This window comes from Macrobrachium nipponense, chromosome 4, assembly GCF_015104395.2.
Source record: "Macrobrachium nipponense isolate FS-2020 chromosome 4, ASM1510439v2, whole genome shotgun sequence".
NCBI lineage: Eukaryota > Metazoa > Arthropoda > Malacostraca > Decapoda > Palaemonidae > Macrobrachium > Macrobrachium nipponense.
Window position 1 is genome coordinate 71,832,463 of NC_061100.1, and position 15,581 is coordinate 71,848,043.

The 15,581-nt window shown below is 37.5% G+C and overlaps 1 protein-coding gene across 1 annotated transcript in view; it reads right to left on the bottom strand.

Moving 5' to 3' along the window:
• LOC135210947 (exosome complex component RRP4-like) overlaps nt 1-15,581 on the bottom strand; it is a 602,376-nt gene that overhangs the window by 61,884 nt on the left and 524,911 nt on the right. The window contains 1 exon segment of the mRNA XM_064243926.1: nt 13,093-13,266. Coding sequence (XP_064099996.1) covers nt 13,093-13,266 — 174 coding nt within the window.

Consider the following 15,581-nt stretch of genomic DNA (forward strand, 5'->3'; position numbering starts at 1 on the left):
GCCACACTAAAAAGTATCTGTGACACATCTCGGAAATTATTTCGTCACTTTGACATAATTTTTGTACCTTTGTAAATTAGCCATTACATGAAGTATTATATATGAAAATGTGCGCATTTTTATGTAGAATACAACAATAAAATACTCATGATTGTAGCTTTTATCAGTTATGAGATATTTTCATATAAATAACGATAATTGCAAAAATTTCAACCTTCAGTCAACTTTGACTCTACCGAAATGGTCGAAAACGCAATTGTAAGCTAAACTCTTATATTTTAGTAATATTCAATCATTTAACTTAATTGTTTTGCAACTAATTGGAAGTCTCTAGCACAATATTTTGATTTATGGTGAATTTATGAAAAAACTTTTTCCTTATGTCCGCGCGGTAACTCTTCCGAAAAAAATCATACATGCGATTGTGGTAATGTTTGCACCATTTTAAAATTAGCCGTTATAAAAAGTTTTATATATGGAAATGTGCGCAATTTCATGCACAATACAACTAAAAATAACCCATGGTTGTAGCTTTTATCAGTTTTGAGATATTTTCATATAAATAACGATAATTGCAAAAATTTCAACCTTCGGTCAACTTTGACTCTACCGAAATGGTCGAAAAACACAATTGTAAGCTAAAACGCTTATATTCTAGTAATATTTAAAGCATTTACCTTCATTTTGCAACAAATTGGAAGTCTCTAGCACAATATTTCGATTTATGGTGAATTTATGAAAAAAATAACATTTTCTTTACGTCCGCGCGGTAACTCTTCCAAAAAAAACATACGTGCGATTGTCGTAATGTTTGCACCATTTTAAATTAGCCGTTACATAAAGTTTTATATATGAAAATGTGCGCAATTTCATGTAGAATACAACAAAAAATAATTGAAGGTTGTAGCTTTTCTCATTTTTGAAATATTTGCATATAAATCACGATAAATAGAAAAAAAAACCACGTTCGGTCAACTTTGACTCTACGAAATGGTCGAAAAAACGCAATTGTAAGCTAAAACTCTTACAGTCTAGTAATATTCAGTCATTTATCTTCATCTTGAAACAAATTTGAAGTCTCTAGCAAAATATTTAGATTTATGGTGAATTTTTAAAAAAATCTTTCCTTCCCTCCGTGCGCGGATTCTCCGCCACAAATCTCCGAAATGCGTATGTCCCATTCTCGGAATATTTGCTCTGTTTCATATTAGGCATTTCATAGAGTTTTATATATGAAAATGTGCGCAATTTCATGTAGAATAAAACGAAAAATATTTGAAAGGTTGTAGCTTCTCTTATTTATGAAATAATTGCATATAAAAAATATATATATAAAAAAATTTGACATTCGGTCAACTTTAACTCGTCAGATATGGTAGAAAACTGCAATTGTAAGCTAATACTCTTACAGTATAGTAATATTCAATCATTTGTCTTCATTTTGAAAGAAATTGGAAGTCTCTAGGACAATATTTTAGATTTATGGTGAATTTTTGAAAAAAATATTTGTTTACGTCCGCACGTTACGAATTCATGCATTATTTTGTGATAATATTTTCTCTGTGTTGCTTTTATCATTTTACAATGTGTTATTTATACCAAAAATGAATCACAATTTTTAGTGTACATTACAGCGAAAAAAAAAAGTAACTTGTTACCTTTAACCGTTTTGCGCACAGCGCGACTTGAATACAATTATATATGAAATTTCGTTTTTGCGCTATCATATATCGCATTATTTATATATGATAATGATAGTTTTTTTCATTTCTGATGGTTGCATACTAAACTTCAGCCAATGACAAAAAAAGGAGCCAAAATGAACTCTTAATCTTGAAAACTAAGCGCGCTGTGATTTTTTGATATTTTTTCCGCTTCCGTGCTCACTCTGAAACACCTCCGGCACACTGGGAGACAATTTTTTTTTTACCGCTTCGGCGTTTAAGGGTTAAGTGTGATTTCACCAGTTATGGACACCACTTTCATCTGCTCCGTTATTCATTTGATTCAACCTCAGCCATAACCTGCAGCTTCAATTTACCAGAATTCTTTCTTCATATGTCCAATGCGTGATGAATGAGTAAAAATGTATTTAATTTTTCTTTTGGAAGCCACCATTGAGAATCGGAAGGATTTAACAATGCATGAGAACTTCAACCCAACTCTTAATAAACGCTCAAATGAAGTCAGCACTCAGCTGTTTCTCAATTCTGTTGTTTATGTCAAGACAGCTTTACAATGGCTTCATCCTTTGTTCTAAATCTCAGAATTTTTTAGTGGAGGATGTAACATCATCATTAGAGAGAGAGAGAGAGAGAGAGAGAGAGAGAGAGAGAGAGAGAGAGAGAGAGAGAGAGAGAGAGAGAGAGAGAGAGAGAGTTGCCCAATTAAGTTGTTACACTGAAAGATATCCATTGGCAAAAATTGAATAATAGTTGTGTATTGAGAATAATGATCATTTTAATAAATGTGTAGTTTTACTGTATCTACTTATACTGCATATGTTATTACCATATCACCATATTATAATATATGAACAGAGTGATCTGTCACTTGCATTCTGGTTATGTTTACATTCTTAAAATAATCAGCTGATTTCATTTTACTGATATCATCACTATCTTTTGTTGCCAAACGGAACTTAATTCAGATGGTTCTTTCATAAATGATTAAAGCTGGGTTTAAAAATTGCAGATACTTTTTTTATAAGCATAGTAAATTAAATGAAGTACTTGTGTGTTTTTTCTGGGTTTTTTTGGGGAGGAAACCTCTAATTGGCAGGAGACCTGTGAATTGTGGCTTCCACATGCCCAGTACTTTATACCCAACGCCCTTTGGGCGCTCACATGAGGGTAGTAACCTCTGCATACCATGCTAACTTTTTTCTCTGGTATATTTAGAGATTACTTATACTAGAAAAGATGAAAGCAGGATCTTTTCACCAGGCAACACAGGCCTCCCCCAGAAATAGATTTTTCCTTCGTCAAAATCCATTTTTGCAGTCTGCTCATTATTCGTAGTTACCAGTTGTGCTTGACTTGCGAGACTTGTTGTTTACTAAGGGCCAGTATCTCCTTAGGAGTACTTTATGATAAAAAAAGTGTTTTGTGATATTGATAGTTCCCCAGTCATCCTTAATATCGGGATTCATTCCAATTTTAAAGGCATACATTACTGGGGATCTACTTCCAATGGGTATTACTCAGCCGATAGTGATCTCATAGGCGCTGAGTATTAAATTTTGTTGGGATGTTTACCATATATTTTTCCTAAGGGAATACAAAAGTATTTTTTTTAAATACTAGTTAGCTTTGCAAAACATTTTTAAATTATGAAGATACCAATTTTACACGTTTTTGGTTGGATAATTCCAATAATTATTGTTTTTATTTATGTACCCATCAGCTGACTGAGTTATGTCATTTTATAAACAGGGTATCATCTTATACGGCAAACATACATCTAAACCTACAATTTTACATGAAAAATGGGGGTCATCATACATGTAGAGTTGCTTTATACGCCAGCATATACAGTAATATGAATGGTGGAAGAATTGAAACACTATTATTTTTTCTCTGAAAGTACCTTTCATGCACGAGACTGGATGAGAGAAGTAAGTCACAAAACAAGTGAAACAAAGGAAAGAATTGGAGAGTCTATGGAACCCAAGGCTGAAATGCATTAAGGGATTATTAAGCCAACTCTCCTGCGGGAGAGACTTTTCTCATGTATTTTCTCTGGAGCCATCCTACATATGTCAGAAGCAACAGCATACAGGCAGTCCCCAGTTATCGGTGGGGATTCCCTTCTCAGCAGAGTGCTGATAAGCAAAAATAGCCATTAACTGATAAATGGCGCTTATGTTAGGCATGTCATGGCACCATAACTCTATTATCAGCACCTTATGGCGCCATAAATTGCCGATTTTGTGGTGCTACACAAGTGTCATAAAACCGGATCACCATTAACAGAGTCCACTGATGACCAGGGACTGCCTGTACATATTGAGTAAAAAGATTATAGTAAAAGGCAGAAATTATGTAGGAAAAACATGTTCAAAGAGCAGTGAACTTAAAAAGGGCAATTGTCTTTTATTACCTATTTATCAAGACAAGTGTAAAATTAGTGAACATATATTTAAGATTAAATGCATGAACATGATTATTTTACCCTATGTTATACCTACTGCACATTTACTGATATTTACCAGATATAATGCAAGTTTATGTGGGTTAAATGTTTGATAAAAAGAATTCAGTTTAAACATGATATTTTTATAATAAAATAGTTTTATATATACTTATCAATTAATTACATAGCTATCTGTTTTTAGTGGGGCAGAGAGGAGAAATTTTTTAGAAGAATCGTGCAAATGATGATACAAGCATCAAAATTTGGCACAATTGTTCTCCAAGGGATACTAATCAAATCTTCCCGATTGGCCAATTGAAAATCCAAAATAGCCACCAGAAGTTGATGTTTTGCTTAGAAATATTTGTAGTTGTCCGAACTGCATGATCTAAGTGTGGATTCCTATGTTTTTAAGCCTGCTGATGTATATTTTTTAGTTTATAACATGGTTAAGGAACTGTATTAAAGGAGTGATTGTCGGGCACTACCAAGGCACATTGGTGACATCACTGCTGTGAAACTCAGCATGGGGTTCAGTGTCAGCTAAGTATGAAATTTATGTTGGCATCATACTGCAAAAACCTACTAGTATCCTAAATGCTGCCTAATCAACCCCAAATCAGTTAGGCAGCCGAACCTGAATGGACAGGATGTGCCAGAGCGGGAGAGACGAACAAATGATGACAGGGTTTTAGTTATCTGGATGGTGTACAGATCGCACAGACTTATGACACTGGATGAACGATTGGACTAGGCGTATGGCACAGTGCAAGAACCTAGTTGTATCCCATACAGGAAAGTGCCTATTGTATATTACAGGACATAAGAGGCCTATTATACTATTACATGTACAAGGCGGTAAAAGGATAAACTCTCGACACTGAACGTAACCATAATCATGGATGCGAACTCTACTGGACAATCATGGAAACAGACTGGACTAAGTGTTGCCTATGTCAGGAGGTTAAGATAGAAGATCTAAAATCTCCCCAGTTCAATTCTCCCAGAAGAGGGGATGATGGATATACGAACCTGGCAAAGATTATTCCTCTGTTTCACTCACTCAATGCACTACCAATCAAGCTAGACCCTGCAAGACTTGACAAAGGTTCTGGGATAGAGGAAATGTTGAGATAAAATAAGGCACAATATCATGAGAGTTGCAGGCTTCTGTTCAACAACATACAGTTACACCGAGCTGAAAAAAGAGAAAGTCGTGTAGTAGTGATGAGGACAGTAGAAGAAAGATTCCACGAAAGCTCCAAGAAACTGAAACAAAAGAATCCTTCTTCTGCAAAACTGAAGGATGGGAGCGTAGAGAAGCAATGACAATGCAACTGAATATGAGAATAAATGAATGTGCCAAAACACTCAGTGTTACAAAACTTCTCACCAAACTAAGTGCAGGAGATGTCGTAACCCAAGAAGTGAAATATCACCCTGGCTGTTTAGTGGCACTGCATAACCGAGAATGGGCATACCTAAAGGTGTGGGAACAAGAAAAGCACAGGCCTAAAGGTGTGGGAACAAGAAAAGCACAGGAACACCGGAAGAATGCATATCCAATTGCTTTCTCTGAACTAATCACCTACATCTGCGAGATGAAAAATGCCAGTGAGAGGCCACCGATTTTCAAGCTTGCTGATTTGACCAAGCTTTACAAGCAGAGGCTGGAACAGCTTGGTGTTGACTCGCCTGATGTTCATCCTACTCAACTCAAGGATCAGCTGCTTTGGCAAATTCCACAGCTGCAAGCTAATCGCCAAGGACAAGAAATTCTGTTGGCTGTTGAAACAGATGTAGGTTCAATCCTATCAAAAGCATCCCATTATGGTGAAGCGATCTATCTAGCAAAAGCCGCTGGGATAATAAGACAAGACACACTCCATCAGAAGTTGAATTTCAGCAGCTATTTTCATGACAAAGATTTAGAACAGGCTGTGCCACCATCACTGCTTCAGTTTGTATGCATAATCGAACATGGTGCAGACATCAAGCTCCAACTCCATCATGAAGCATCGAAATCAGACTTTGCTACATCACAACTTCTACAGTACAACTGCTTCACCAAATACAAGGAAGGAACGGATATCCACAGGCATTCCAAGGACCAGGAGTCACATTTTGCAGTCTACATGGGCCTGAATGTGTTTGCCAATACGAGGAAGAGACAAATATTTGAAATGCTCCATGAGAATGGGCTCAGCATATCATATGACCGAGTCCTAGAAATCTCAGCACAGTTAGGAGAAGCTCAAGGAAAAAGACTACTATGATCCAAGGGTACAAACAGAAGGGCTGATTTCTGTGAATGTGTTACCCCTTTCAAGATGAATGAGCACCATTGTTCTCTTCTTAAGGATCCCACCAGTAACCAGTGCTGCTAACTCTTGCGAGCTGTCTCTGATTGCTGAGTCGGCGCAAGACAAAACTCCTAACCAATTCAAAGCAAACTTGGGTTGAAGGGAAGTGCAACTTTCAATCTTCTTGGCTATTGCACCTAAGGTACAGTTGAGAAAACTGTAGATTTCAAAAACTTTAAATGAGTCATGTAATACTAGGTGATCCAGCTCTGAGGCAATAAACAAGATCTAGATGGACGAAAAGGATGACCTCCTTGCCAAATCAATCAAGCTGGAGAAGTCCCCCTGGGAGGAGGCAGAAACTCCCAAAGAAGTTCTCATCCCTCTTCTCTGCGAGCCAAGTCTTAATGCCAGAAAGGACTTTTCTCAATGAGGAAGGCTGATCCCAGGGATAGGGGCGTAGCTGGCAAGAAGAAATCAGGAAAACTATATAATAATATCTCAACAGAGATGCATACGCCAACGTCAGTTGATCCTAATCGGGTTCCTCCTCTTTGTCTAAACTAAAGGTAGAGATGAAGGTACTACTGCAGAATTACGAGACATCGACGGATTTTGAAGTAATTCCAAAATGCCAACCAGGTGATGACTGATTACATCTAGGGAAGGATCCTGAACCTCAGGTTGAAAGGAGTGACATCCAGATTGTGAGGCTGAATCTCTACAATAAGCTGGCACTGATCTTAAGAGATGTCGAATGGGCCAGTGCAGGTGAGCACTCAAACACTACACTCTTTGATCCTCCTGGGAACTTGGATCTACCAGATTGCATTTGGATCTGTAAGATCCCACTGTACGTTTTGATCCATTAGGATGAACTGACACCATGGATCTCTTGGATTCCGCCATTGAATACTTAACACTCTTGGATCCTGATACAAGGGAGTTAGAAGTCCTTTCGGGCGTCGCCAACTGGCAATCCAATGCTGAAACTGCAGGAGAGTGATTGGGAACATCCCGAAAGCTACAAGAAGGCTCAGGACTACAATCCTGATCATTAGAACTTATAAGGAGGCAGAGAACACTGATCTGACACTGGAAATGACCTTCTCAGCAGTCTAGAAGCATCCTTAAATTGTCTGTTTCATCCTCCACTATCATCCGAATCTGATTCGCTGGACAAAAGAGTGCAAATACCAAGTTGGATGACTCTCCCATGACCGTCATCCGAGTCCTGGGATCCTTGTGCTGGAGGCTCAGATGAGGGGGTAATTACCTGTGGGGAAACCCATCGATCCTGTTAGGACCTCTGGTTTTCTTCCTCCCAGGTTTAGGGGGTTTTGACAGGGAGCTTCGTCCAGAAGCATCGATGGGACAGATAGCCACCTCCTCCAAATCACTAGCACCTTACTCACGTGCACTAATTTTATTCATTAAACTCTTGACTGAATTCCCAATTTGGACAACCGTATTCACAAGCAAAGTAAATATATGATCAAACCTAACCTCTAAACTGGCAATGGTATTGGGATGAGAAGGTTGAGATCTAGGCAAAGGAGAATTAGTATAAGCTGGAGAACTGTTGATCAATGAGAAAACGGTCACAGGTGTAGAAGGAGCAGGAATAAAAAAAGATGACTAGATCCTTCATTTCTGGCTCTAGCAGCCACCCTTTTTAGCCTATTCTTCTCAAGTTTCTTTAAATAACTAGTCAAAGTCTCCCACTTTCTCTGAGCCCAGTCTTTGCATTCGTCACATGTAAGAATGAAAGAGCAAAACTGATCCCCTACATTGGCAACAACTGGTATGAAAGTCATAATTAATGGAAGTCAGCCTGGTATTGCAGCTCTTGCTGCAAAACTGGGCACTAGAAGAACTAGATTCAGACAGTGACAAAATTGAAGACATTAAGCTAACTAAATTAGCAAAATTGCTACCAAAGTCAAGAATACAATTCCAGAATATATCATCAAAACCTGTGTCGACCACAACCATCCAGTGAAAGAATTCCAAAGCAAACTACCATGCAAGCGACTGTCATCGTTGCGCAGCAGAAAATTAATAACGGTCTTAGTTGTGCTGTGCCTATACTTCCCCGGAAAGTGGGCAGGGCCAGTTACCTTATCAAAACAAAAGAATCACTACCCCAAATTTCATTGTAAACTGCAGTGAAAGTAGACACTTATAGCTATACAGATACCTGGTAAGTTACTTGTACAAAAACATACCTGGGGAAAGAGATGCTTCAAGTGGGCACTGGCTCTAATAAGAGCTCTTCCCAACCCTTAGTGGTGCAATAGTGTAGCCATGACACCCTTACTCGCAGAAAAACTTTTCAGCCGAGAAGTATTGTTCGATGAGAAAGTTGATATCAATTAAACATCAATAAACCACTTCAAACAAGGATAATAGCATTAATATCCAAATACAATGGCTAATCACCAAAACATAGAATTCCATCACCTTCATTAAAAGAAAGACTGACTCCCAAATTAAACCAAGGTTTCTAGGATCTATGCTTACACTTCCTACCCTACAATTGTACCTGCTATTGACAAAAGTCCTAGAGTTTTACGATTATCATAAGCGGTTTTGATTTCTTTCAAGTAATGCATTGCAAAAACAGACAATCTCCAATAAGTTGTTTGCATGATAGAGACCACAGACAAGTTATGCTTAAAGGCTAAAGAGGTTGCCACTGCTCTCACCTCATGAGCCTTCACTTTCAAGTTAGGATAATTATCCTCGCCTACCTGTAAATGTGCTTCCCTAATAAGGTCTCTAATGAAAATCGAGATAGTGTTCTTTGGTAAAGGTCTCGAAGTATTCCTGACTGAGCACCATAAGTCGCTCATTGGTCCCCTGATCTTCTCGGTCCTATGGAGATAGTACCTAAGGGCTCGTACGGGACACAGAGATCTTTCATCATCCTCTGCATCTACCAAATCTGATATATTATTTACCGTAAATGATCTTGGTCATGGTTTCGAGGGTAATTCATTTTTTGATAGAAAACCTAACATAAGAGAACACACCGCATCTTGTGAAAAACTCACCTTTTTATCTAAGGAGTGGATTTCATTAACCCTCTTTGCTGTGACAAGAGTCATTAGAAAGAGGGTTTTCCTGGTTAAGTCTCTTATGAATGCTAAGTATAGAGATTCAAATTGTGGTCCTGAAAGCCACTTAAGAACTACGTCCAGATTCCACGAAACCAACTGTTCCATCTTGGGTTTACTGCAGTCAAAAGATCTAATGAGGTCTGAGATGTCCTGGTTTGCTGTAATAGCCTGGCCTCTTGATCTATAGCCCATAATTGTTGACGACGACAGACCCCTTGCAGATCTTAGATATACGTAGGAGGAAGATAGTTATTTCCTCTACGCCACAACCTAAATATAGACCACTTTGCCTGGTATACTTTGTTGGAAGAGTGTTGTTTGGCAATAGCCTGAGATTCTGCTCTTGAAAAACCCTTCGATCGAAGGAATTTGACGAATTTGACAACAGTCGAAAACCTGTCAGAGCCAGTGTGGATAGATTTTGGTGAAACCTAAAATGGGGCTGAGCAGTTCTGGAATGGTGGGCAGGAGCCTCGAGTAGTCCGCTAGTAGGGCTAGTAGATCAGCAAATCATTCTTTTTGCAGCCAATATGGAGCTACTAGCATCATGCTGACATTCTGGTGAGATAGAGACTGTTCCGCACCTCTCATCAACTTGAACAGGGGGAAAACCTACACATCCAGGTTGGCAGTCCAATAGGAAAGCTTCTGTTGCCCAGGCTCGAGGGTCCAGAAAAGGGGAGCAGAACAGAGGAAGTCTGTGATCTCTGGATGTGGCAAATAGATCCAGAAAAGATCTCCCCCACAACTTCCACAGGTCCTCACATACTTGGAAATCCAGAATCCACTCTGTGGGAAGTACTTTTTAATTTCAACTCAGTCCACCCACTAAAACATTGAGTTTTCCCTGAACAAAACGGGTGACTAGTCTTGTCCCACTCCGATCTGCCCAAAGTAGAAGATCCCTCATCATTTCGAAGAGCGAGAACCAGTGTGTCCCCCAACCTTGCTGCCTTATATGCCACAGCTGTGGTGTTGTCAGAATGCTCTGCTGATACTTTGTCCCTTACATCTTCTTGGAAGTGAAGCAGACCCAAGTGAATTGCCTTCAGTTCCCGGTTGTTTATATGAGCTTCTCTTTCCTCCAAAGACAAAGTTCCTGATGTCACCTTGTCTCCCAGGTGTGTTCCCCAACTTATGTCCGACACGTATGAGTAGTTTAGGACTGGGTTCAGAATATTTCAGAGACTTTCCTTCAAGATACCTGTCCTTTAGTAGCAACCACCTTAAGTCCTTTTATCTTGTTTGTTATCGGGAAAACGAACGAGTCCAGTTGATTCTTCCTGTCCCACCTGATTTTCAGAAAGAACTGCAGAAATCTCAAATGCAACCTTCCTAGCCTGATAAATTATTCTATTGAAGACAGAATGCCCAGCAGACTCATGCACTCATTTGCAGAGCATTTCTGTATACTATTGATAAAAAATTATTTTCTGTTTTCAGGCAGGACTTGATTCTCCTAGGAGACGGCAAACCCTGAAAATTCAGAGAATCTACAGTACTCAACAAAACATTAGGTTGCTTAGCGTCAAGCTGCCTAATATCTTTGAATTCTGAAGGAACATAAAAGTTGGGAAAAAATTTTGTTAATGGTAGTTTTTTCTTATCACCACCACATGGATAACTGGGGACTGCACGTAATTACTCAGTAAGTTACTTACGGTCAGCGTGGGTGATAGCTGCAGAAAATGGATGTTTGCCAAGATTACCTGCACTTTTGACCATCACCCTAAATTCTGGGCTAAAAAATCGACTGGGAGAAATTAGCTAGCTGGACACTCGAATCAGTACTCACAAAGTAGTGGGTGGGAGAATTATCGATCAGTAACCATTTGTCTTTCAGAAGGAGCTTATCGACTTTTGATTTTGTGGCTTTCCTTCTAATAATGCCCTTGCGTTAACTCTCATATTACCTTTACAAACATGTCTAGGCATTGGACAAGCACTGAAAATATAATTAGAGTATGTAATAGAAAAATTTAAAGTGGGTTAACAATAAAAGAAATCATAACACAAACCGACATAAAAGAATGGTCTATCATTTGTTGGCAAAATTCAAGGCTGGAGACCAGAAAGAATTACCCTAGCATCTAAAAGCACCAGGGAACCCCCAAAGATAAGTAAGTGAACATTAGCTCTTATGAGAGGGAGTTAGACCTTGATCCTACACTAACCGAAAAAAAACTGAAAGAAAACCATTGCAAGTTACAGGGAGAAGTCTCTGTAAGGACAATCCAGGAAAACATAAAAAAACAGTTGTTCTATAAGTAGGTAAAAGCTAAACCAAAATCTGCTGTAACTCCATCCCAGTTAAAGAAAAGGAAGAATTTTGCTATTAAATATAAAGATTGGACACAGGAGCGGTGAAGGGCTGTACTTTGGACTGATGAGAGCACATTTCTTGTCAGTGACACAAAGGGGAACCATTTATGGGTGCCAAAAGGGGCCAATAAGTTGGAACTCAAGTACACAAGCTCGTACTGTGAAATACCCAGTTTCTCTCTAAGTAAAGGGAAGCTTGTCATCCTACCTAAAAAACCAGACAGTTACTAAGGAGGTGTATTTAAGGTTATCAATGAACAATTTGGTCAACCATTTCACCACAACTGGAGCAGAGATTCTTCAGCAAGATAGGGCACCTCGCCATACTGCAAAAGTTGTGAAGAAATGACTTGCTGAAAGCAAAATTGATTACGTACATTGAGGACTGGCAAGGTAACTCACCAGACATCACTCCCATTGAGAACCTTTGGGCTATAATAAAAGGAAAATTGTGTAACAAGGACACTCCAACAGAGAAATTAGAAGCAGAACTGTGCCTCACCTGGGAAAACATCGACACCTCAATCTTGGAAAACCTTGCTGATGATGCCCCTAAATGTCTGAGAGATCCAAAAGCAAAAGGGATACCTCATAAACAAATAACTGAATGTTTGGTTATTATTCAAGCTTAATATCTTTGTTTTTTTATGTATCTTTTTCTGAAAAAATAAATTTTTATGTCCAGTTTAACATGTTTTATTATGAATTATAAATTAACACTATCAACCGCATTGACTGTATTATAAAAAATAATTAACCAGACCAACATGATAAAATTTTATCTTACCTCTCACAAGGTTGGAACATTTCATCCTCTTTTTGTAAAAATACAATGCATAAAATACACAGAAAGTCCAAATGAAGGGAAAATTAAGAAATTAATGAAAAATCAGTAATATAATTGAATCATAAAAAATGGTACTCAGCAATAAAACATGAGACAAAGTATTTTGTATGAACCCTCAAAATTCAATTAACCACAAATTGAAAAGTATTGCACACACACTTATTACAGAAAAGCATCTTATCATAATCCCAGAACCTTCATCATGCTCAATATACCAAATTATAATGTTACAAATTTGTAATTCAGTAGATGTGATAAAATTAACAAAGCCTTCAAGCCACCCCTGTAACAATTAAGTAAATATCCTAATGTAGCATAATTAATTAAGTGTTACCATTTTTATTTCAATATGAGAAACTCTTACCTCTTCAAAATTCACTGTGTATGTGGATGCCTGCTCTTGTGGTACTGTGGGAGTTATATACACATACCCATTTGCTCCAAATACTACTCTTGCCCCGCAAGGAAGATCATGCATTCTTTGCTTATCTTGGACAATCAGTGATGGGGAAAAAGCCAGTAAAGTACCTTGTGACAGCTGAAAAAGATTTGTTTGTTAACATTCATGAATTCATAATTGTTCTACAATTGCATTCATAATTCTTCTACAATTACACACACCAGCTATTTACTTCTTGCCCTTTATCAAATGATTCTTGTACTAGAGACTCGCAACCACTTAAGGGAGACACCCCTCCATTGTCTTCCATTGAAACTAAGCAGGACTAAGATATATGCTACATCCACTTGGACAATCAGTGATGGGGAAAAAGCCAGTAAAGTACCTTGTGACAGAAAAATATTTGTTTGTTAACATTCATGAATTCATAATTGTTCTACAATTGCATTCATAATTCTTCTACAATTACACACACCAGCTATTTACTTCTTGCCCTTTATCAAATGATTCTTGTACTAGAGACTCGCAACCACTTAAGGGAGACACCCCTCCACTGTCTTCCATTGAAACTAAGCAGGACTAAGATATATGCTACATCCACTAAGCCAAATGTGGCATTACTTTTAGCCTTTAATTTTTCATCTATGCCGTTTGCTATCTTCCCATTTGGCATTGTTATCCTATATTTAAAATAATAACACAGTACTTCCCCCTGTACTTTACACTGAAAAAAATAGACAGCTAACTCTAATACTGGGTCATATATACATATATAGGAACAAATAAGTGATTGTTCACTTATACTCTCTCTTGCTTTTTGCTTCAAGAAAAAAATTACAGTATAGTAGTAATTGGGTTTCACCATTCCTTAATCTTGCTTGGCTTATATGCTGTTGATGCAGTGGAGTTGCAACCCTGTGATTAAATGAAGCAAAGTGAATGAAACAAATTCTGTGATGAACAGCACTGAGATAGAAATCTAAAAATATGTTGGAAGGGTCATCCACTTCAAATGCACTGAGAACACCCAAACATGAAAAAGCATGTCAATGGAGTTCCTTCTGAGATGTTGGGAGAATAAGTCAATGAAGTTTCTTCCATTATGTCAAAAGCAGGTAAGCTCAACAGTTTCTTTCCGTACGCTGAGGTTGGGAGTTACATTTTTTCTTGGGTTCCACTAAGAAAAACTATGTGAAAGGATATTGGCTTCTTTCCCATTTGTTTAGGTCAAAAAGTTTATACAGGTATCTTAATTCTTTGTCCAAGCTACGAGTAACTTTTACAATATGTATGATCCACATACGGTATTAAGATAGTACTTAAAATTATCCTCTAGAACTTGTAATAGTACTGAAGTTGTTGCTAATAACTTCAATAAATGCTTTATTCTTTTCACCATGTTTGTTCCTATTTTGATCATTTCATAAGTTCTAATTACTGTACTCATAACTTAAAATATCTTCATAAACTTCAATACAAAAAGTTCTTTCACTTCCTCAACTGCCATATTTACAAATCCTTATATGCTGATTCCTCTCAACACTTAATGGACAAAATACCCTCATATCAGTAACAATAACAGGTTTTGTGCGGTGGACAGATTCGCTTATGGTAAGCTTCAATATTAATCGCCATCCATTTGGGGAATCAGGCGGAAAAGAGGTTCTATTACTTCTATAGCCTATAAATTCACTAATAGCAACTTTCAGACTGGCTCAGCTCGCTGATTCTAGGCGCCTCATGACTTAGCTGCGTACTTGACTTCAAGGAGACATGTACTGCCTCTCTCTCTCTCTCTCTCTCTCTCTCTCTCACATGATGTCTTTTTATATATTTGCTCATAAATATGTATACCCAAGGGTTGTAGTTGGTTTTAGTTCTTATCTTTAGTTCTTATCTTTTATAATAGTATGTCAGTTATAAATGTAATTTTACACAGAAAAGTGCAAAGAAATATTAAAAAAAAACATGTACAATCCAAAAAAGTTACAGCATCTTTGATCTCATAAATATTTTATAAGTATATATACTCAGAATTTGTTATTGGTTTTAGTTCTTACCTGTTTTGATACTGTGTGAGCTTTAATTATAATTTCACAAAATAAAATAAAATTATCTATTAGAATAAAACATATACATTGGACCCCTGTATTCATGGGGGATGTGTACCAGACCCCCGCGAATAGTTAGAATCCGTGAATACTTAAAACCCCTCTAAAATGTTTATAACTGCCTATCTTAAAAGTTCAGATACCATACTTTAAATAACATCCAACATCAAATTTTCCTTAAATTATTTTCTTATTACTGTATTAATCTTTAGATTATATCATCATTATCATTTCAAAATTATCTTAAAGATATATATAGGCAATCCCTGGTTATGAGCGATGGTTCCATTCTCGGCGGGGTGCAGATAAGTAAAAACTGAAATTCTCGTTTATGGCGCTTAT